The sequence below is a fragment of the Somniosus microcephalus genome, chromosome 10 (assembly GCF_052327205.1).
Source record: "Somniosus microcephalus isolate GS21.2 chromosome 10, FLI_Smic_1.0, whole genome shotgun sequence".
NCBI classification, from domain to species: Eukaryota; Metazoa; Chordata; class Chondrichthyes; order Squaliformes; family Somniosidae; genus Somniosus; species Somniosus microcephalus.
This window is the reverse complement of record NC_140996.1, coordinates 120,931,094-120,955,282: the sequence shown is the minus strand read 5'-3', so window position 1 is coordinate 120,955,282 and position 24,189 is coordinate 120,931,094. Positions and strand designations below refer to the sequence as shown.

The window sequence follows — 24,189 nt, the reverse complement described above, 5'->3', positions numbered from 1 at the left end:
ATGGGATTGGAGGAAATATATTAGCATAGGTTGAGGATTGGTTAAAGAACAGAAAACAAAGAGTGGAAATAAACGGGTCATTTTCAGGTTGGCAGGCTGTAACTAGTGAGGTACCACAAGGATCAGTGCTTGGACATCAGCTATTCATAATTTACATCAATGATTTGGATGAGGGGACCAAATGTAATATATTCAAGTTTGCTGATGATACAAAGTTGCGTGGGAATGTAAGTTGTGAGGAAACATACAAACATAGAAGATAGAAGCAGGAGTAGGCCATTCGGCCCCTCAAGCCTGCTCCGCCATTTAATGAGATCATGGCTGATCATCCAAATTCAGTACCCTGTCCCTGCTTTCTCCCCATATCGCTTGATCCCTTTAGCCTTAAGAAATATATCTAACTCCTTCTTGAATATATTTAATGAATTGGCCTCAACTGCCTTTTGTGTTACAGAATTCCACAGGTTCACCACTCTCTGGATGAAGAAATTCCTCCGAATCTCTGTCCTAAATAGCTTACCCCTTATCTTTAGACTGTGACCCCTGGTTCTGGACTCCCCCACCATCAGGAACATCCTTCCTGCATCTAGTCTGTCTAGTCCTGTTAGAATTTTATAAGTTTCAATGAGATCCCCCCTCATTCTTCTAAACTCCAGCAAATATAAGCCCAATCGACCCAATTTCTCCGTCATTCCTGCCATCCCAGGTATCAGTCTGGTGAATCTTCGCTGCACTCCCTCCATGGCAAGAACATCCTTCCTCAGATAAGGCGACCAAAACTGCACACAATGCTCAAGGTGTGGTCTCACCAAGGCCCTGTACAACTGCAGCAAGACATCCTTGCTCCTGTACTCGAATCCTCTCGCTATGAAGGCCAACATACCATTTGCTTTCATAACCGCCTGCTGCACCTGCATGCTTACCTTCAGCAACTGGTGTACAAGGACACCCAGGTCTCGTTGCACTTCCTCTTTTCCCAATCTATTGACGTTCAGATAATAATCTGCCTTCCGTTTTTGCCACTAAAGTGAATAACCTCGCAAGGAGGACGCAAGGAGACTTCAAGGGGATATAGACAGGCTAAGTGACTGGGTAAGAACATGGCAAATGGAATATAATGTGGAGAAGTGTGAAGTTATCCACTTTGGGACAAAAAATAGAAAAGCAGAGTACTTTTTAAATGGTGAGACATTGGGAAATGTTGGTGTTCAGAGGGACCTGGGTGTCCTTGTAAACGAATCACTGAAAATTAACATGCAGGTGCAGCAAGCAATTAGGAAAGCAAATGGTATGTTGGCCTTTTTACAAGAGGATTTGAGTATAAGAGTAAAGATGTCTTGTTGCAATTATATAGGGCCCTGGTGAGACCACACTTATTGGCCCCGATTTTCTGGCCGCTGTCGGGCGGCTTTTCATGCGGCCGAGGGCCGAAAATCGGCGAAAAAGCGGGTCGGGCCCCCCCCCCCGCCTGATTCCCGGGTCGGGCCCCCCCCCCCCGCCTGATTCCCCGCCCCGTCCGACTTTCGGACTGCCGTTTCCGCGCGCCCCACTTCAGTCCCGGCCGCCACTGGCGGGACTGGTTGTCGGAGCACTAACAAGCAATTATCTGCTTGTTGAAGTGGATTTTCCCGTGCCGTTGCGACTTTGGGGCTTTCCCCACCTGAAACCCGCCTGCGGGGAACCCCGCTGCTGAGAGCTGGCGTGAAAACAGCTGGCTTGCTTGCTTGCAGCAGCAGGTCGCTGAGGGCTGAAGAGATTTAAATAGGCATCATTTGCAGGCTGCAGGACCTTGTTGCTCAAGGCTTGGGGGAACTTTTTGAAGCCTTAGGAGCAGCTACAGAAAGTTGGAGCCTCACACACTTCTCCAGTGTGAGCTCCTGGGAAGCCCCTCTCACCACCCTAACTCAGCGCCCCCTCAACGGAGGCATCTGCCAGAAGCATGGGAGGCCTTTGGGACGTTCCCTTCCTGGCATTAGAGGATCTCCAACAGCAGAGGCAGCAGCAGCAGAACCAGGAACAGCAGGATGAGCACCAGGAGCATCAGGCTGCTGCTCACTCACCTGAAGCTGCACAGGCCAGAAGGGGCCAGCGCTTGGAAGTGGCTTGAGAGCACCTTGCTGCGCTTTAGGGGGCCAGTGGGACCCGTTTCTGCACTGGCAGTCCTACTCAGAAGGACTTCCATGAAGATCTGGTTTCTCTGTTCAACAGATGGCCAACGCTCCTCAAGAGATGTCATTCTCCTATGAGCACTCACCATGTTTTCCGTACCCTGGCGAGTTATCTCCTGCATGGAGGTTGCCAACCTTTCCATGGTGATGCGTTCATGCGCCAATGAATCCACAAAGGCTCTGCTCATGGTCGCTATGGACTCCTCCATTTGCTCAGCACTCGCAGTGACCCTGGAGACAAAACCTGCCAGAGGCTCCTGCATCTGTGCATGGAGATCCATCACATCTTCTCTTGCGGATGGACCCAGAGGCAGAGGGTCGTCATGCAGCACAGCTGAGCTGAGCTGGCAGAGTTCTGCGCCCTCCGACGAGGACACTCCACTGCTGCCCCTGTCTCCAGAATCTGCTGAGGCTCACTTGTGAGCTGTGAAACACCAGGTGACAACACTACTCTATGTCCCGAAGGTCCCCCCGAGGTGTGAGTGTCTGCGCTGGTGCTGGGTGCGCTTACTTCTGCTGATGCTGCGCCCTCAGAGGTTGGAGCTTCCTCTGAGGAGTCTGGCTGCACAGCCTCTTCCTCCTCCACAGTGAGGACGGGGGCTCTGGATGATACTGTGGGGGAGTAAAGGAAGTAGATAGAGATGTAATGCCAAGGTTCTTCTGGTGACTCCCAGCGAGTTGGCATCTGCTGACACCTGCATCCATGCAGCATTGGTCTCAGTGGGAGGCCTCTTCCTCCCTGACCTAGGGAAGAGGACCTCCCTGTGGGCCCTAACCCCATCCAATAATGCCTGCAGTGAAGCCTCGTTGAATTTGAAGGCAGCTCGGCCTCTGCCGCTGGCAGCAGCTGGTGCAGGCTCCTCTGCCATTGTGCAAGAGTGGTTGAGAAGCCTGCAGTGGTGGAGAAGCTTGCTGGACACTTTGAAAGCAGCACGAATGATGACATCATAGTGTGGGGATTTCTGACTCGAATTGAACAATTAGCAAGGCTTCCCACATGCTGGAAATTAATTAGCCACTTGAGGGAAAATTGCGTGGAGCTGGCTGACACTTTTTTACGTGTGTCAGAAACCCCACATTCGGGGAAATCTGACCATTCCCCACACAAGCCGGAAATCGGGGCCATTGTGTGCAGTTTTGGTCTCCTTACCTAAGGAAAGATATACCTGCCATAGAGGGAGTGCAACGAAGGTTCACCAGACTGGTTCCTGGGATGGGGGGATTGTCCTATGAGGAGAGATTGAGTAGACTAGCCCTACATTCTCTAGAGTTTAAAAGAATGAGTGGTGATCTCATTGAAACGTACAAAATTATTACAGGGCTTGACAAGATAAATGCAGGAAGGATGTTTCCCCTGGCTAGGGAGTCTCGAACCAGGGGTCACAGTCTCAAAATAAGGGGTCGGCCATTTAGGACTGAGATGAGGAGAAATTTCTTCACTCAGAGGGTGGTGAATCTTTGGAAATGTCTACCCCAGAGGGCTGTGGAGGCTCAGTCGTTGAGCATATTCAAGAAAGAGATTGATAGATTTTTGAATATTAAGGGAAAAAAGAGATATGGGGATAGTGCAGGAAAGTGGAGATGAGGTAAAAGATCAGCCATGATCAAATCCCACCACGACAACTGGGGAATTTAAATTCAGTTAATTAAATAAATCTGGAATAAAAAGCTAGTATCAGTAATGGTGACCATGAAACTATTGGGTTGGCATAAAAACCCATCTGGTTCACTAATGTCCTTCAGTGAAGGAAATTTGCCGTCCTTACCTGGTCTGGCCAAAATGTGACTCCAGACCCACAGCAATGTGGTTGAAACTTAACTGCCCTCTGAAATGGCCTAGCAAGCCATTCAATTGTAACAAACCACTACGAAAAACAATAAGAATAAAACCAGAGGAACCATCCGGCATCAAACTCGGCACCTGCTACAGGCACGACAACGGCACACCCAGCCCAGTTGACCCTGCAAAGTCCTCCTCACCAATATCTGGGGATTTATGCCAAAATTGGGAGAGCTGTCCCACAGACTAGCCATACTCACAGAATTTTACCTTTCAGTCAATGTCCCAAACTTCTCCATCACCATCCCTGAGTATGCCCTGTCCCACCGGCAAGACAGACCCACCAGGGGTGGTGGCACGGTGGTATACAGTTGGGAAGGAGTGGCCCTGGGAGTCCTCGACATTGACTTTGACCCCATGAAGTCTCATGGCAAGGAAACCTCCTGCTGATTACCACCGCCCTCCCTTAGCTGATGAATCAGTACTCCTCCATGTTGAACACCACTTAGAAGAAGCACTGAGAGTAGCAAGGTCACAGAATATACTCTGGGTGGGGACTTCAATGTCCATCACCAAGAGTGGCTCGGTAGCACCACTACTGACCGAGCTGGTGTAAGGGGTTTTAGATCGCAGAGGTTTCTCTCTCTGGAGGCCTCTCTCTCTTGCACAGTAAAACCTTGAGTGGTTCGACCCACTCGCCCCTTAGATTCTGTACTCTGGCCTTTGGGGCAGGAACTACAATGTAGAAAAAACTCTTATAGACCAAGTTTGATGAAACAAAATGAAATTTTATTGCATATGGTAAAACAAATCAAATGCAAGCAAATAAGAGAGTACATGGGAGGGAAAAACACAAACAAATCATAACGACACAATACTAACTAAGGCAAATACAGGCATATATACTCTACAAAGATCATCATGTAATAGGGAAACACACGGAACATCGAGGGACAACAACTCATGTTAATTATACCCTTAAATATCCACCCCCTTAAATCTATCTAGATCTGATTATGGAGGGCCAGAAACATGCTCACCAATCCAACTAGGAAGTGCAAGGTTTTGAAACAGGTCTGCGTTTTGGTCCTTTCAGGCGTCCTGTCTCCTCGTGGATCGTGGAGCCCCAGCGAGCTGCGCCACACCTCTCTCCTGAGGTGGGGGTCGGGGACGGCTGGACACCGGCTGGTCTGGATGTCGGCGGGGTCGGGGATCGTTTGCTCGACCCCGGTCAGAGGAGCCTTGGGCTGGCCCCTACCTTGGAAGGTTCCTTCTGTAGTTTATTTTTATCTCTTCACCCGAGCCGGAGCGGGTCGATGGCCTCTCGTTTCGTCAACGGCCCGGGGTTGGTCGATGATCTCCCGATGTTTTACCCTGGGGCGGGACGCCGGCTCGAACCGTCTTCCTCTCCGATGATGGCCGCTCCGTTTATGGCTTCCTCCCGTTTTTCCATGATGCTTCCCTCGATGACTTCTTTCTACCTCTGGGTTCCCAGATATACTTCTCATCAGAAGCCCTTATCTCGTGCCAAATCAGGTTAGTCTTTTGTTTTAATTTTGGCGGGCTGGGAGCACAATGGGGTAGTTATTATATTTTAAAATACTTGAGATGGCCGGTAACGGGCCATCTCTGGTCTGGAATGACCTTCATTGTTTTTAATGTCCTGGTGATGCCTTTAACGGGTCCTTGATGCTCTTCTCATGAATATGAAACTGTTCCCTTTCGTCTGGGTCAACATTTAGATGGCCTTTATCTACAGGTCGATCTTGATTGGATCTGCATCCAATCTATATGTATATGTGGGTGTCTGGTTTCGTTCTCTCAGAAACGGCTTCCAGAACTTACTTTGGGCTGAATCCACAAAGCTGTCTGAGGATTTGCAGGAACCATTTTAAAGTGTCCCAATAAGTTGGTCACGGGGTCTGGCAGCCATTTTGTATGCCCCTTTTCCTGGGCTTCTTTTAAAATAGTCTTTAAAATCATGGCCTCTTCTGCCATTCGACCCTTTATAATATAAAGTTCAATTTTGCGAATCCTACACTGGCCGGGTCCTGAAGGACATAGTTGCCAGTCTGGGCCTGCAACAGGTGGTGAAAGAAACAACATGAGGGAAAAACCTACTTGAACTCATCCTCACCAATCTACCTGTCGCAGATGCATCTGTCCATGACAGTATTGGATGCAGTAACCACCGCACAGTCATTGTGGAGACGAAGTCCCGTCTTCACACTGAGGATACCTTCCATCGTGTTGTGTGGCGCTATCACCGCGTTAAATGGGATAGTTTCAGAACAGATCCAGCAGCTTAAAACTGGGCATTCATGAGGCAATGTGAGCCATCAGCAGCAGCAGAATTGTATTCCACCACAATCTGTAACCTCATGGTCCAGCATACCCCGCAATCTACCATTGCCATCAAGCCAGGGGACCAACCCCGGTCCAATAAGGAGTGTAGAAGAGCATGCCAGGAGCAGCACCAGGTGTACCTAAAAATGCAGTGCCAACCTGGGGATGCTGCAACACAGGACTACATGTATGCTAAAAAGTGGAAGCAGCATGCTATAGACAGGACTAAGCGATCCCACAATCAACGGATCAGATCAAAGCTCTGCAGTCCTGCCACATCCAGTCATGAATGGTGGTGGACCATTAAACAACTCACAGGGGAAGAAGGCTCCATGAATATCCCCATCCTCAATGATGCTGGAGCCCAACACGTGAGTGCAAAAGTCAAGGCTGAAGCATTTGCAACCAACTTCAGCCAAAAGTGCAGAGTGGATGATCCAAATCGGCCTCCTCCTCAGGTCCCCACCACCAAAGAAGTCAGTCTTCAGCCAATTCGATTCACTCCACGTGATATCAAGAAATGGCTGAGTTCACTGTATACAGCAAAGGCTGTGGGCCCCGACAACATTCCGGCTGTCGTGCTGAAGACTTGAGCTCCAGAACTAGCCGCGCCATTCACCAAGCTGTTCTGGTACAGCTATAACACTGGCATCTATCCAACAATGTGAAAAATTGCCCAGGTATGTTCTGTCCACAAATAGCAGGACAAATCCAATCCGGGCAATTACCGCCCCATCAGTCTACTCTCAATCATCAGCTAAGTGATGGAAGGTGTCGTCGACAGTGCTATCAAGCAGCACTTATGTAAGATTCGCAAAATTTGTGCATTTCCCCGAAGGTTATTATCGATAAAAGGGACCCTGTGTGAACTTTTCTTTGAAATTAAAAAGGGTGCCCAAGATGGCGCCCGTGCCTCGTGGCAGAAAGCCTGCGGGTCTCCAAAATGGATTCTGCAACCCAGGCTGTTTGAGGTAAATCGAAACTAAGGCTGCAGGTTTCCTGTGAACAGAACTTTGTGATTTGGGACCCAGACAAACTGTGAATTATGTATTAGGCCGAATCAGAGGCAGACCTGAATTCAATGAGGCCTACAGTTTAAGCCATCAAACAGTCTGCATACATAATCGGAAACAGATTAAACACATCCATCGAGGCTGGGCAAGCCTATCAAGGACTTTCAGGACAAAACGAGTCCATTATCGGGCCGGTAGATGCAATTACCGGCCATTTAAAAACCCGTCAGTATAGATTGCTACCATTATTTTAACTAGCCCACCAAAAATAAAACAAAGAACTAACCTGATTTGGCGGGCAGATAAGATTTTTCGACAAAGGTATAATTGAAGGCCCACAGGTAGCAATTGGGGGGAGTCGTTGGAAGAAGAAGAAGAAGACGGCTGCTCGGCTGCTGTTGGTATTGCCGCTCCCCGGTCCTTCGGCCCCTCGCCCTCGTGGCTGCCGCCCTTTCCCCCATCCCGCGCTTACACCCTGGCCTTTGCCCATGCCCTCTCCAACTCCATCTAGACTCGCCCCGACACCGGGTCGGGTGAACACGGGCAATTCAGGCCAGGCGAAGCGGGACGTGACGAGGGGAGGAGGAGGAAGTCCACCGGGGGAAGGCCAACTGAGGGTAGGCTTTGAATTATCGGGCCTTCAGCCTCAGCCGACCTGCGAGTATCTTCATGCAAACTCAAGCTGTCGGCGAAGAATCATCCCTGCAAAGTAAAGTACCCAAGCAGAGACTGTAACTTTGGGGTACTCAAACCTGGACAACGCCCTTGCAGCACCCGGAGCCCACGTGACGACGGCAGGCTCCAGAGAGCACCAAGAGCGAACCCCGAACCCAACCGCTGTTTTGAGTCTAACAAACTCTTTTTATTGGTGAGCATGAATTCTGACCCCTCATAGATTAACCTAGTTAGGTATAGGGGGTGGGATAAGGATAAGGGGATTGTTAAGATAGTTGTTTTCCCTCGATGTGCCGTGTGTTCCCCATTCCCTGTATAAGTATAGTATTATTATGACTCTCTTGTAATTTTTGCCTGTAGAAGTGTAGATCAATGATTTTCCATAAGATTGTATCAAGTTTTCCTCTTCAATAAAATCTTGGTTTTGTTTGCATCCAGCCACCTGTCTACTCGAGTCTTCTCTGTATCGTTGCCTGTATCTAAGTCCAGTGTCCAGAACCCAGGGGGTGAGCGATTCGAACCGCTCAAGGAAGGAAGTCAGAGGCAAAGCTGACTGACCCGAACACGCCTGTGCAAAACCCCCTACACTTACTCACCAATAACCTGCTCACTGCTGCCCAGTTTGAATTCCGCCAGGGCCACTCAGCTCCAGACCTCATTACAGCCTTGGTCGAAACATGGACAAAAGAGTTGAATTCCAGAGGTGAGATAAGAGTGACTGCCCTTGACATCAAGGCAGCATTTGACCGAGTGTGGCATCAAGGAGCCCTAGTAAAACTTAAGTCAATGGGAATCGGGGGGGAAACTCTCCACTGGCTGGGGTCATACCTAACACAAAGGAAGATGGTTGTGGTGGTTCGAGGTCAATCATCACAGCCCCAGGACATCGCTGCAGGAGTTCCTCAGAGCAATGTCCTAGGCCCAACCGTCTTCAGCTGCTTCATCAATGACCTTCCCTCCATCATAAGGCTCATAAGGTCAGAAGTGGGGATGGTCACTGATGTCTGCACAATGTTCAGTGCCATTCGCAACTCATCAGATAATGAAGCAGTCCATGCCCGCATGCAGTAAGACCTGGATGACATTCAAGCTTGGGCTGATAAGTGGCAGATAACATTCGCGCCATACAAATGCCAGGCAATTAATGGCCCAGAAATTCGGGCAGGGGGCTTCCCGCGGGTGCAAGCCCCCGACTTGCACTTACCTAGAGCGCCGGCCATTGAGCTGTGGGCCTATGTGGGATTCCGATCCTGGGCCTCCTTCAACTGCCGGCACGCAGTGCTTGCGTATCCCAGGGGCACAGTTAGTTCAATGCATCCCCTGGGATCACGTGGGCCATGGAGAGCCAATGGTAGCAGGGAATGCTTCATTCATAAGTTTGACAGGAAGAGCTGTCAAACCTATAAATACGATAAGCCCCAAAACATCACTAAAACTTCAAATAATTTTTTTTTAAATCACATTTTTAAAATAACTATAAATTACATGAAATAACTATTTTAAACAATAATTTAAATTTTTGAAAAAATTTATTACATTTTCTAACGGGGTTAAAAATAAACTTACCTTTCTTTAAAGTATTTAAAAATAATAAACCTGTGGAAAAAATGTTTTAATTTTAATTAATTCACCACTTACCTTGTTAAAAGCAGGCCTTGCGCCTGCTTTTTAAAAGTGTAACTGCTGGAGACTTACCCTCCCGGAGAAACCGGCAAAAAAAACGTAAGTTCGATGCGCATGCGCTATCTCTCCGGCGCACGCGTTCCACCTGTCAACCCCTTCTTTCAGGGGAACGGAAGTGCCGGTTTCCCACGCATGCGCAGTGCATGCACAAAACCGGCACTTTCGTTAGGCTTATGCATGAGTACCCCGTGCGTACTCACGCATTGGGACCCGAATTTCTGGACCAATATCTCCAACAAGCGAGCATCTAACCACCACCCCTTGACATTCAATGGCATTACCATCGCCAAATCCCCCACTGTCAACATCCTGGGGGTCACCATTGACTAGAAACTTAACTGGACCAGCCACATAAATACTGTGGCAACAACAGCAGGTCAGAGGCTGGTATTCTGCGGCGAGTGTCTCACCTCCTGACTCCCCTAAACCTTTCCACCATCTACAAGGCACAAGTCAGGAGTGTGATGGAATACTCTCCACTTGCCTGGATGAGTGCAGCTCCAACAACACTCAAGAAGCTCGACACCATCCAAGACAAAGCAGCCCGCTTGATTGACACCCCATCCACCACCTTAAACATTCACTCCCTCCACCAGCGGCGCATCGTGGCTGCAGTGTGTACCATGTACAAGATGCACTGCAGCAACTCACCAAGGCTTCTTCTGCAGCACCTCCCAAACCCACAACCTTTACCACCTAGAAGGACAAGGGCAGCAGGCGCATGGGAACATCACCACCTCCAAGTTCCCCTCCAAGTCACACACCATCCTGACTTGGAAGTATATCGCCGTTCCTTCGTCGCTGGGTCAAAATCCTGGAACTCCCTCCCTAACAGCACTGTTGGAGTGCCTTCACCATATGGACTGCAGCGATTCAAGAAGACAGCTCACCACCACCTTCTCAAGGGCAACTAGGGATGGGCAATAAATGTTGGCCTTGCCAGCGACGCCCACATCTCATGAACGAATAAAAAAAATCACCGGACTGGTGCAGGATGAAGGCATCGTGGCTGCTGCTAGGATAGCGGGCATTGACATTGAAGATTCGCTGTGCGTGGTCACCCACCAAGTTCACATTAAGTGAGTGGTAGCCTTTGCGTTTATGGAAAATCTCAGGATAATCATGCGGCGCCTGCAAAGCCATGTGGGTGCAGTCGATGGCGCCCTGCACCATGGGGAAGCCCGCTATCTTGACAAAGCCACATGCACACTCATCCTGCTTCTCTCTGGTGAGAGGGAAGCCAACGTAGTCCCTTCTCCTAGTGTAGAGAGCCTCAGTGACCTCACACATGCAGCGATGGACGACGAACTGTGAGATGTTAGATATGTTTCCTGCTGCAGACTAGAATGACCCACTGGTGAAGAAATTGAGGGCCACGGTGACATTACATAGGATATACAGCACAGAAACAGGCCATTCAGCCCAATCAGTCCATGCCGGCATTTATGCTCCACTCGAACCTCCTCCCGTCTTTCCCCATCTAACTCTATCAGCATAACCCTCTATTCTCTTATCCCTCATATGCTTATCTAGCCTCCCCTTAAATGCATCAATATTATTCGCTTCAAACACTCCCTGTGGTAGCGAGTTCCACATTCTCACCACTCTGAGTAAAGAAGTTCCTTCTGAATTCCCTATTTGATTTCTTGGTGACTATCTTATATTGGTGGCCTCCAGTTTTGCTCTTCCCCACAAGTGGAAACACTCTCTCTGTATCTACTCTTTATCTATGTTGAATTTCATTTGCCAATTATATGCCCATTCTTCAAGTTTATTAATGTCTTGTAATTTATTGCAGTCCTCCTCAGTATTGACTATCCACCCCCCTCCCCCCAAATTTGGTGTCATATGCAAATTTAGAAATTGTGTTTGTGACCTTGACTCACTGGGAGAGCTGTGGTTGCCCTGGTCTGAGGCTGGAGGTCTGGTTGCAGGAGGTGGCAAAGTTCTGTGACCACCTCCTTGGTGAAGCAGGGCCTCACTTAATTAACACTGCTCCTCGGTTAATACGAGGTAGGAGACGTGCTGTCGGAAGACCCTAAGTTGGTAAGGCCTTCTGTTGAGAGCCCTGATGGCCCTCCTCCTCCATCTGCGCACATGTTCCTGTCTTTCTCGCTGCCTCCGCTCCCTCCGTCGAAGTTCCTGGAGGGCGAGGTCCCCGATGACTTTTAGCAAGTGTTGTAGTTTGAAGCATTTCAAAACTAATGAGGGAGTTTTGTACTTGTCAGAACACACCCTGATACCAAATAACCTTGAAATAACTAAAGAAAACTCTCGCAGTTGCAGGAAGTAGCACACAGCCACTCAAACTGCAAAACCCTGTCAGGTGCGAGTGATTGGTGATGCTCCCTTTAAATATCATCGCTGGAGCCGGCTTCCTGCTGCTGCACACCAGCTCAACCTGTCGTTGCTTTCTCCAGCCGGTAACTGCATTGGCCAAAACCAGATTAGGGGATTGGGCATCAAGTGAGCGTTGCACACTCACTGACATCATGCTTTCCATAATTTAAATGTCCCCGGTAATCGAGTTTACTGGCATTGATACCGGCAACTCAAAAATGGTGCCCACTGCTGGAACCCCACCAGCTGGTGGTAGACTGCCGGCTGGTGTTTTAGCGCCATTTCGTAGTGCTAACGTATGGTGCTGAAGACACGAATTTTTAGCCCAAAGAACCTGCAAAGGGATATAGACAGATTAAGTGAGTGGGCAATAAGGTGGCTGATGGAGTATAATGTGGGGAAATGTGAGGTTATTCACTTTGGTAGGAAGAATAGAAAAGCAGAATGAGCTAAAAATTCGGAAGCTTTACGCCACCTGTTACTGGCAAAAAATAGTGAAAAGAGGGCAGCCGCCATTCTTTCGCCAGCTGGTGGTGGGTCCCAGGATTTCCTCCATTTTCATGGGCCTGGCAGTGCTGCCGGTAAGATCAATGGCCCTGCATTCAGCAGACTCTTAAAGGGACACACACATCTTTCAGGTAAGTTTGTATTTAAGCTTTTGGACTGGATTTTTTTTTTATTGATGCAGTGGCTTGCTGCAATACATGTTAAAAGTTTTTCAAGTGTGTAGAGACTGCTGCTGGATGCTTGCAAGGCCTCAGATGGTAAAGGAAGGCCTCTGAGAAGACACAAAATGCTGCAAATACTCAGTAGTTCAGGCAACATCCGTGGAGAGAGAGAAACAGAGTTCACGTCTCAGGTTGAGATGCTGCCGGACCTGCTGAGTATTTCCAGCATTTTATGCTATTACTTCAGATTTACAGCATCCGCTCGCAGAGGGAGGAGGAAGACGCAGAAGAGGAAGATGCAGAAGAGGAAGAAGTTGAAGAAGAGGTAGCGGAAGAGGAAGAAGCAGAAGGAAGGAGGCAACCCAGACAGCCCCTTTCTGACCAGGATGGAATCATCCGCCTGCGATACCAGTGACCACATCCTCAATTTCCCTTTCAACATTTGTCCCACACCTTACCTTCCCTCTGTTACTGACCATCACAGCATCCTCTTGGCCTCACTGCTGAAATAAAAGCCACCACAAAGCAAACTTTCCAATCCAACTTTATACATTTATCCATTCAATATTACATCACGAAATCAATTCATTACCCTTATGCATTATTGACTGTCTTGTGTGTGCCTTTGCCTATCCTACTGATGATATGCAGTGCTACCCCAATGGCTGCAGCATGGCTGGTGGAAGGCTGCTGGCTTTCAGTGGGGGAGACGGGAGATGGCCTTGCTGGTCGACCTTGAGGAGCTGGTGGCTGGGAGTGTGAAATTGAGTGATGGTGTTTATTCTTCTTCTTCTTCTTCACTCTCCTCTCTATCTTCCTGGTCAACCACTGGCTGGGCAGGTTGGATTTCTTGAGTGTGTGAAATGAGGAAGGCACAAGGGTGGAGTTGTGGTGAGGTGAGGGCAGGAAAGCAAGAGGTGCAAGCCAGAAGGAGGATAATGTATAAGAATACCAGCATCTTGTATCCTTTCTGCGCCGCTGCTGGTCAATGGCTCAGCCATGCCCCTACCAAGAATGGCCAGCACCGTCTCCTCCAAGGGAGTGAAGTGAGGCTAGGAGTAGGCGGTGTGCCTCATGATTGGTACAAATTGCTTGTAGGTGAGTGATTCAGGGGGAGTTGTGCATTGAGAAGTGTGTGAATCTAGTGGTGCAGTTGGTAAGAGATGGCTTTTGAAGATGCATTCACTGATCTTGACCAGTGGTCTGAGGTCATGAAACTTCTTTGGGCACTGGAGCCAGGTGGTGGGGGCGAGACTGCTGGCAGTGATGGCCTCTGTGTTCTGGTCCCACATCATTCTTTCTGGGGGGCCTCCTGGCCCCTGTGGGTAGAGCAACTCTCTTAGAGCGTTGACCTCCTACACAAAGCTGGAGTGCTGCATGTGAGACCCTGAGTGCCCTGACCCTGGCTTGCTGAGCCATTTGTGTTAGTGCTGAGGCATTTTTCCCATTTTTTGAAGTGCAGAAGGAAATTCAGCTTTAAGAGCTGAACACTCCCATTTGGGACTTTTTTTTAATATTAATTTATTTTAAAGGCAGTGAGGGCTGAAAACTGCATTTTTAAATTCATTTTTATTTTTATCAGTTCAGAAGGTATTGCCTTTTTAAGGTACTACCCTTTTAATGTCCCACAATGCCTATCGAACTCATTGCCTCACTTCCAGAGGCTGTTGGAAGATGGAACACTACTTCTGGACAGTAACTTTGCCTCCAATGCCTGCGCTAATGCCACCAGGAGGGCGCTACATGGTGAGTTAGTCTAGACTAAAAATCTTTTGTCGCCAGCACAAATTTTGCTCTCCTACCACTGTGACCATTTTTAGCAGCCATTAACCCGAGGCTGCAGTGACAACGGCAACTCTCGTGGCGGCCACGAATTTCTAGGCTATGATTTTTTTAGTGGTGAGAAACTATTAAATGTTGGTGTTCAGAGAAATTTAGGTGTCCTCGTACAGGAAACACAGAGAGTTAGCACGCAGGTACAGCAAGCAATTAGGAAGGCAAATGGCATGTTGACCTTTATTGCAAGGGGGTTGGAGTACAAGAGTAAGGAAGTCTTACTACAATTGTACAGGGCTTTGGTGAGACCACACCTGGAGTACTGTGCACAGTTTTAGTCTCCTTATCTGAGGAAGGATATACTTGCCTTAGAGGTGGTATAATAAAGATTCACTAAATTGATCCCTGGGATGAGAGGATTGTCCAATGAGGAGAGATTGAGTAGATTGGGCCTATACCCTCTGGAGTTTATGAGTGAGAGGTAATCTCATTGAAATATATATGATTCTGAGGGGGATTGACAGGGTAGATGCTGAGAGGTTGTTTCCCCTAGCTGGAGAGTCCAGAACTAGGGGGCATAGTCTCAGGATAATGGGTCAGCCATTTAAGACTGATGTGAGAGGAGTTTCTTCACTCAGAGGGTTGTGAATCTTTGGGATTCTCTACCCCAAAGGGCTGTGGATGCTGAATCGTTGAGTATATTCAAGGCTGAGATAGATAGGTTTTGGACTCTAGGGGAATCAAGGGATATCGAGAACGGGCGAGAAAGTGGAGTTGAGGTCAAAGATCATCCATGATATTGTTGAATGGCAGAGCAGGCTCAAGATGCCCTATGACCTACTCCTGCTCCTAATTCTTATGTTCTTATATCAATTTTAAGTAGCTTGAATGTTAGAAACCTCTTAAATAGAAGACGTTGTTTAATGTTTTTATTATTTAATACTACTGAAGGAGCCATAAAAACCCTGATTGCAAAACAAGGAGAAAACTTAGACAATGAATTAACACATTAAAACTTGGGTCAAATGTTTTAAATTATTGAATACAATTTTGAAGACCTTTCACATCTTCTAGCAGCATGGGTGTTATCATAGTGACCAGCCACAATTTCCATACTGGCTAATAATTGGCCTTTGGATGTGTGGCCGGCCATTGATATCATCATCAGTTCAATCAAAAAAAAACACACCAGTACTTAATTAGTAGCTTTTGCCTTTCTCCACCGTGTGCATGTGGTCAGAATTTTTTTTTTAAATGAAGGGCGGGCGGTTCAATGGATGTTTACAGTTTTATAAATTACTAAAATATCTATGAACAAAGATTCCACACAAGAAAAAAATTCAGATTATACATTATAAATAAATTTTAAAACAGAGTAAGCCTCTTAGAGATTGACATCAGTAATCAAATACAAGTAAAATACAATTCAAAAAGCTTGTGTGGGTAGATTCTACAAATTCACAATTTCGGCTTAAAACTTTGTGCACCCAGAGCACATATCAGGAATCCAGGCACAGAGGTCAACCAGCCCCATAGGATTTTCAAACCATTAAAGTAATTTGACGGAAAATCCAGTTGGGCCTGTTGACATCTGTGTCTGAATTCCCGATACGTGCTCCTGACAGATGAAGCTCCACAATGCCAGCACAAGTTTGTAAAGTCTATCCTCTAATGCCGAATGACATGTAAAAAACTTGGGTTATTTGCCTTCACATTGAATAATTCATTAGAGTCTGTTCAGTTTGTGACTGCACAGTCCCTTGCATATCATTAACAATCCCATCTAAATGTTAAACCATTACTACCTTTTACCCTTGCAAGACTCTATTAGAAGCCACTTTTAAATATGATCCCTTTCAGCTTGTTGTTTATAATCATTTATAACTCATATCAATTAGTTGTTTTATTCTTAATACTCATATTTTCAATTTTAAAGGCACTGACTATTCCACAGGTTCCAGCAGCCCTGCCATTCTTCACCTAAGTGGGCTTTCTTCACATGTGTCAGTAGCCTATTCAACTGTTGAAGGCATCACAGCAATTTCTGATCCTGTCTTCACCTGACATACACTCTTTCCAGCACAGGTCACTGGACAGGAAACCTGCCAGAGTTCTCCCTCCTCCTCCCTTATCTGGGCAATGAGACTAATTATTCTTCATATTGTCAGTTATGAATGTTTTTGAGTAATGTATACATTTTGGTGTTTAAGACATTAGATAAACAATATCCTATCCTCAACTGTGTTGTGTTCTTAGTAAAGCTTAAACATTTCTGTACAATGTCACTGTGATGGAACAGCTTTTTAGAACCAGATATAATACTACTTGCTTGTAACATGATATTAGAAAATGGCAAAACTCTCTATTCTAGCTCACAGCAACTATTGGCTCAACTGATGAAATATCTGTCTTTCCTGACTGGATGTTGCTGTTTGAGCGAAGACTCTGAGGGTCTTGTCCCCTCTTGAAGTTGCTCTGTTCAGGCCAGGCTAGCCTGTAAGAAGGGGCTGTGGAGGGGAGGATGTGTTCCTGCACTACACGTTCTCTTCTGAATATGTTCAAGAGAGATTTAAGTTCTGAGCGAAAACGCTCATTCAACCAGCAATAGATAAAGGGGTTATAGCAGGTACTGCTCATGGCAAACCAGTGGAAAGCAAAATAGAGAGCGTTGTTGGTGTGAATGGTTTGACTAGAAATGAGGACAACATAACAGTTCAGAGGAAACCAACAGACAGCAAATACTACCACAACCAGCATCAGCATTTTAATTGTCTTTTTCTTTTTCCGTCGGTGTGCAAAATACTGCTCTGTTGTCACGTCCCCGATTGCATTGCGAAGCCATAACTTCTTGGCAACTGTTGTGTATGTGGCAGTGATGATTAAAAGGGGCAGCACATACAACATGATAAATGTGGCCAAGTCCAGGTACTTCCAGAACAGGTCTGCTGGCTCTGGGAAGTTTGGGACGCACAAACTCCGAATCTTTTCTTTGCTGCAATGTAAAATAACAGACATAAAGTCATCAGTGGGATCAATGGTTTATGATAACTAAATAAGTCAAATTACATTATTATTACATTGAGTTGTGGAGCTTTTACTGGTGTTTTGGAAATCTTGTTCCATGATTCCTTCCATTTTCCATGACAACCAGAAATCAGTGGTTTGGTTATTAGCACTTAATTTAATTGTGTAAACAAATCCTTCTTACCAGAACTTCTGATGATAGTAATGACTTTTACATTTAGTTTTAACAGTCTCTGGTGGACAAATATAACTGAATTGAATGGGTGAATTAATTTGAAAATAAGTATGCTTTACTCCCAGGAAAATGTTCAAAATACAGCGATTAAGCAGTCTGTCTAAACAACCAACTAATGTTACATGTTGTGTTTGCTTAGTGCTAACATTAAAAAGAACAGTTGTCAAAGGATATTACACATAAATTATGGTACTTACTGATTGATCTCCTTGCTTACCTTCTATAAATGTGCAATTTGAATTTATTATGTTTGATGTCAGTCGTGACTCATTGGCAGCTCTCACGCTGCAAGGAGATCAATCAAGATAATCAATCTCTCTGGATATTTACCTGTATTCAAATTTGAAGAGCTTCTGGTAGATCGCATGTGGGAGGGAGAAACAACTGGCCATAATCCAGATGATGGTGATGTAAAGTACACCCTTGGCTGTTGACATGCGTGGCTTCAAAGGATGTATGATAACCTGCACAAGATATAACCATTAACTTCTAATATAGATAAAGGATTTACGCAATATATTACGTTATATGGTTAATGGCCCAAAACCTTCCACTTTATCTTTTGCCGCCCTCTTATAATTTCACCGTGGCAGCAAATGATAATGTACAAACACTTAACATTTTTGCATGAAATTCCCCTCTCCAATACTTTACTGGAGATGCTGGCACCATTTAAATTAGGGCCTCAACTAAAATATTGCAGATAGGAGTTTCAAATGAATGCTGTGAGCATGGGTGCATTAGTAACACATGGCATATTTCAGAGCCTATGATTTCCTTTTCAAAGTGAAATCAATTACAGGTCCCAACCTGACTCCGAGAGAAGAACCCCTGGCAAACCCAATGGATTTGACATCACATGGACTTTCTGAGTACTTTTTTAAAAAATGATCCTGAGTTGATTGAAATATCTAGAGTGGGCTACTGTAACTACGCGTGCGCAGAGCTCTGCAGAGTTCGAGTTGGAGCCAGGCTGTATCTGATACTGGGTCAGGTCTGGAATCTTTAGCAGCTGTATCGTTATGTTTTCAGTCTCACAACAACAAAAAATTCTGCCGACATCAATCGAAGCACCCGCCGCAGAAAGCCGCTTCTTACTACTGAATCGCTGTTAAATGATTTATTGTGATGTTGCGTATCGTTATTTTACACTTAATTGGCTAAACTCCAAAATAATTTATATTAGGTCAAAGGAAAGGAAGAGAGGGAATGGGCAAAAGGGGAAAGGGGAGCGAGCGGAGCAATTGAATACAAGAACCATTGAATGAACGGGCAGTGTAATGTGATACGGCTTAAACGGTAACGGACACTGTTGTCAATGATTGCTGGTTTGTGTTGTAAAAGAACATTTTACAGTTAATAATTACTGTCGATTCAAGTGAATTCCGAAATATTCCGAGCCTCTGCTTTCTTTTAACAATAGAGAATCTGTTACCGGTATAAGATGTTCAGCACCCAGTAGATGAACAGCGCCAGGAAGGTCAGTCTGAACGGATTCATGGTTTGGCAGTGGCGACACCGCCCAGGCGTTAACTGTGTTACTCCAGCTCTCAGTTCTGAACAAATGAAACGCTGCAAACACTGACTGCTTTCCTTTGCCCTTAGCTTGGTAGCCAGGTGCAAACTGTTCGATGAATGGTTCATACTGCGCTTGTTAGCTCGGAAAAGATTAAAGCGGGGATTAGGCTGCAGCAAGGATTCGATTTTGCTCTACAGCTGCGGGGGTCTGTCTCACTAAAAACCCGATCACAACGTTCTGGTGTGGAAAGATCTATGGGATCCTCAGATCCTACGTCTAAGAAATTCTATAAAGTTACGTGTTATTTTAGGAGATTGCATAGTTAGAATGAAAAATCTATGGCTATGGTTGTACTGTAGCTACCGATCTCATATGACATTGCACAAGAGTTATGTGATGTCAATCACAAGCGATGTGAGACGCCATCCTTAAAGGGATTGGACACCTCTTTGCCTTGCTTAGACACAGCTCTGGGATTATACAATCACTTTTGTGTTGCTTTAATTTGGAAATCACTTAGTGCAACTTTTCTGTCATTGATATCATTACATCTATAATTCATGAGAATTGACTGGAAATGTGGATTTTAGAGGTATATTCACCCGTGGGTTATGTTATGCAACAGTCAATGCAAGCCAACTTTTGTCTCTTCATTCTGATTCTAAAATAAGCTAATGACTGACCTCCCCGATTATTTCAGTCAATCATTTCCAGTATGTATACAAATACATCCTGGTAACTGTACAAATGGTGTTTGTGCTGGAAACCTGTCCAGGTATTATTTTAGATTAATGACCTCAACAAACTGTTAGCTAAATATTTCTCAGGTGCGATTGGGGGGAAACAGCTAAATTAAAGAACATGATTGTGGGACAACATTTGGTCATTTTTCGTGCTTGCTGAGAAAAGTGGCACTTTCAAACAAATAACCGTGAAAGCCTCTGAATACCGGAATTTTTTCAGACCAACAAACTTGTGTATTTATGGTGACTTGGAATGTCAGAGTTTCCAAAGACATTATAGGTCCATGTAAATGCCCTCGGACATATATGTGGACCTCTTTGAAAGGCTGATCAGTACCTGATGCCTGTCTAGGGCGATGCCTGTCAAGGTGAGAGTGGAAACGTGCAAAGAACAGTACTGAGCAAAGCGGCTGATGTGACACATGACCTTCCCGAAAACCCAAGAGCTGTTAACAAACCGAACCTGTCAATCAAAAATACCAGACGATTACTCATACAATCCTTCACATAACATAGTACGTATACCGAACAATACTGTTGATGTCTGTTCGCTGTTATTGTGTGACTATGTGGTGTTCATCTGGGACATATAACTAGTGAACAAGATGTACGCCCTTAAGTACAAAGACATTAAAACTCTATCGTTTTGTATAAATCACAGCTAGGAAAAATAGATCGTTTATTTACTGCACATTAAGGAATCATTTTACGGACTACCAGAATTACAATCATATTAATGATTGTTTAATTGTACTCTTTATATCGTTAATGTGGGTTCAAAGTTACAGCAACGACATTTGCACGATAAAAGAATACGCTGCATGCAAAATAGAATTAACAAGATTTAGATGATATTTTGGGACAACTTTACATTTCAAGCTGAGTGCCACTTATTGTCAGCCGCCCTGTTTTACTTGCATGTGCTATTCACTTGCGTGTCAATTTACCGTAAATTAAGTCGAACACATGCTTAAAAATGGAAACTATACCTGTCACCAGGTATTTGTTACCTACAAATGTTTTAAATAACATGTTCAAGAAGTTCGGATAAAGTTTTATTCAGGTACTCAGAAGGCACTAGTGATTGAGTGTGACACAAAAAGGTAAATCAGTAATCAATTACAACAGTTCACAATTAAGCTCTTCAATGTTTTAATTGAGATTCAAATGCAGTTAAGGTCCGGATTGGGATGGACAAAATAGTTGTGCAGGTAGCTGGACTGGGCATACCGTAAGAGACAGTGTAAGGAACACAAGTGGACGTTTTACAACATTGTCAAGACTTTGCTATTGTCAGAAGTGGTTTGGACCCCGTTTTACTCTTGTGGTGAAGTGGACTGGTGAAGAATATGTAACGACTTGGGACAGGCAGGGTAATTGTATACCTCGTGCCAAGCTTAAAAAGATAAGAAAATCCATGGCCTAGAGCTTTTTACTTGCAAGTTGTCCTCGAGTATTACTTTTGCTCCGATGGCAGAAGTATAGTTATCATGTTTGACCAGGCGTTTGGTCACCTGTCCTACTATCTCTTTCTGTGGCTCGGTGTTAAATGTTGTCTGATAATCGCTCCTGTGCAGCTCCTTGGGACGTTTTACTATGTTAAAGGCGCTATAGAAATGCACATTGTTGTTGTTGTTATCTGCGTTTCTGATTTTGTGTAACCTTTTCAGTATGTTTGAACAATGCAAGGAATAAAGTTTAAACATCCCCCGCCCAATAAATAATTTTAGTCTTACCAGTGTAAACGGAGTGTTAAGAAGGGTGATCATGATGTCCGCCACGGCGAGATTAACAATGAACAGGCTGGTGGCAGAATGCATCCGTTTGTTCTTTATTACCACCTGGCACACAAGGACATTTCCAAAGAGAGAGATGACTATAATAACCGAGTATGCCACAATAAGCAAAGCCTTGACGGTTGCATTTTGGGATTCCGCCTCGTATTTTGCCGAGTCCACAAAGCTCTCCCAATCGTCCAGAGTAAAGTTACCCCAAGGAAAGAAAGTCGACCTGTTAGACGTAATGGGAGACTCGGGGAAGCTAATGTTAAATAAGTTGTTTGATCTTTGAAAAGCATTGGCCAAGTAGGGAAGAGAGAGCCACATGTAACGGGTCATTATTCAAATGTTACCAAAACTCTCTTGTATTTAAACACGGCAGCTGTTGGCAAAGTTCTGCTTTTTGATGCTTTCTGAAAAGTTGCTACGATGCAGGCACCCGAACAGTTCGGCGTTAACTAAGAAGTCGATAATTCACATCTCTCGGTTTGCAGGTCGGAACTCTGGTGCGCGCCTTGAGAAGGTTTGCTCAATTTGTCAGATGTTAGTCCGGTTTTTGGTCGCTGACCATTCTTGCAGCGCCATGATCTAACATCTCACTGCTGATGAGTGACTGTTGTGGAAGCTTTTTTTATATGGACCAAGCTGAAACCCACGCACATGGTGACACGTACTGTAGCCAATTGATGCTTCGGGCTCTTTCACATCGTGACGTCTCTTCCGCGTCAACGATCACTCGTTTTTTGTTCAGGACCTGCATAGTATCACTTTCTGCTTTATTTTCTGTTTAATATAATAGGTATATATCATTTTTTCAAATGAAGAGTAGGCGTGACACTGCCTTCTTTTCGATAGTCTTTCCCCATTCGGTGATTTACGTTATATTTCACCCCTTCCTTTAATATTCACCATGAACAAAAAACATTATTAATGCAAAAATGGAACCAGCAGGTTTATTTTTGCATCTTTCACTAGAACCTAACAGGGCAGTAACTTTTGAAACAGCAGCGCACCACACCAGCTTTTTATCTATCCACAGTCAGTCGTCATTGACATTAGTCTCAGATAAAATAAATGATCTTTATTTTAAGTAGCCATTCATGTTAATACGTGAGGACTTATATTCATCAACACATTTCGGCTCTCTATATGGCATACAACCGGTGCCGGCATCATCTCCAAACGAAATGTAATCCCATTTTTCAATCGCTGTCGACTCGCTCGAAATTTGAAAAGACTAATTATAAAATTCTGGAGCATCTCGTCTTGAGGTGTTTCTGCTTGCCTTCCGCAGGCAAGCATTCCCCTTTGTTCACAGATGTATTCCGGTCTTTTTGCGTGGGAGTGCATGCAAGAGGGAATCCTGCTCCTAGTCCAGTCTTGGCGCTTACGTTAAAAGATGCGGCAGAATCGGGACCAGACGTCAGAGGACTTATTCAAAAGCAAAATACTGCGAATGCTGGAAATCTGAAATAAAAACAGAAAATGCTGGAAATACTCAGCAGGTCAGGCAGCATCTGTGGAGAGAGAAACAGAGTTAACGTTTCAGGTCGATGACCTTTTGTCAGAACTGGGAAAAGTTCGAGATGTAACCAAGTGCAGGGGCAGGGAAAGGGGGGAGGGGAGGAAAGAACAAAAGGGAAGGTCTGATAGGGTGGAAGGCAGGAGAGATTAAAAGACAAAAGGGATGATGGTGCAAGGCAAAAGGAGATGGTAATGGGACAAGTAAAGAAACAAAAGATGAGTCTAGATGAGGTGTAAATGGCAATGGCAGAATCATCAACAGCTGCCATGTGAAAAAAAAGGGGCAGAGGTTATGGTCTGAAATTGTTGAACTTGATGTTGAGTCCAGAAGGCTGTAAAGTGCCTAATCGAAAGTTGAGGTGCTGTTCCTCGAGCTTAGGTTGAGCTTCATTGGAACAGTGTAAGAGGCCAAGGACAGCGAGATCAGAGTGGGAGTGGAGCGGAGAATTAAAGTGACAGGCGACTGGAAGCTTGGGGTCATGCTTACGGACTGAATGGAGGTGTTCTGCAAAGCGATCACCCAATTTGCGTTTGGTCTCTCCAATGTAGAGGCGACCCCATCGTGAGCAGCGAATACTAAATTGCCAGAAGTACAAGTAAATCGTTTGTTTCACCTGGAAGGAGTGTTTGGTGCCCTGGACAGTGGGAAGGGGGGAGGTAAAAGGGCAGGTGTTGCATCTCCTCCGCTTGCACGGGAAGGTGCCGTGGGAAGGGGAAGGGGTGTGGGGGGTGATTGAGGAGTGGACCAGGGTGTCACGGAAGGATTGATCCCTTTGGCATGCTGAAAGGGGAGGCGAGGGGAAGATGTGTTTGATGGTGAGGTAATGCTGGAGGTGGCAGAAGTGGCAGAGGATGATCCATTGAATGTGGAGGCTGGTGGGGTGAAAGGTGAGGACAGGGGGAACCTTATTGTGGTT

The 24,189-nt window shown here is 45.6% G+C and overlaps 1 protein-coding gene across 1 annotated transcript; it reads right to left on the bottom strand.

The window, feature by feature from the left end:
• Window positions 1-15,363: 15,363 nt before the first annotated feature.
• Window positions 15,364-22,335, bottom strand: LOC147111671 (G protein-coupled receptor 83-like). Its single transcript, XM_085999923.1, has 4 exons — window positions 21,707-22,335; window positions 20,308-20,433; window positions 18,039-18,172; window positions 15,364-17,441 (listed from the first exon to the last, which is right to left on the bottom strand). Exons 1-4 carry the CDS (start codon window positions 22,085-22,087, stop codon window positions 16,817-16,819), a joined length of 1,266 nt encoding a protein of 421 aa, XP_085856049.1. The 5' UTR covers window positions 22,088-22,335; the 3' UTR covers window positions 15,364-16,816.
• Window positions 22,336-24,189: the final 1,854 nt, after the last annotated feature.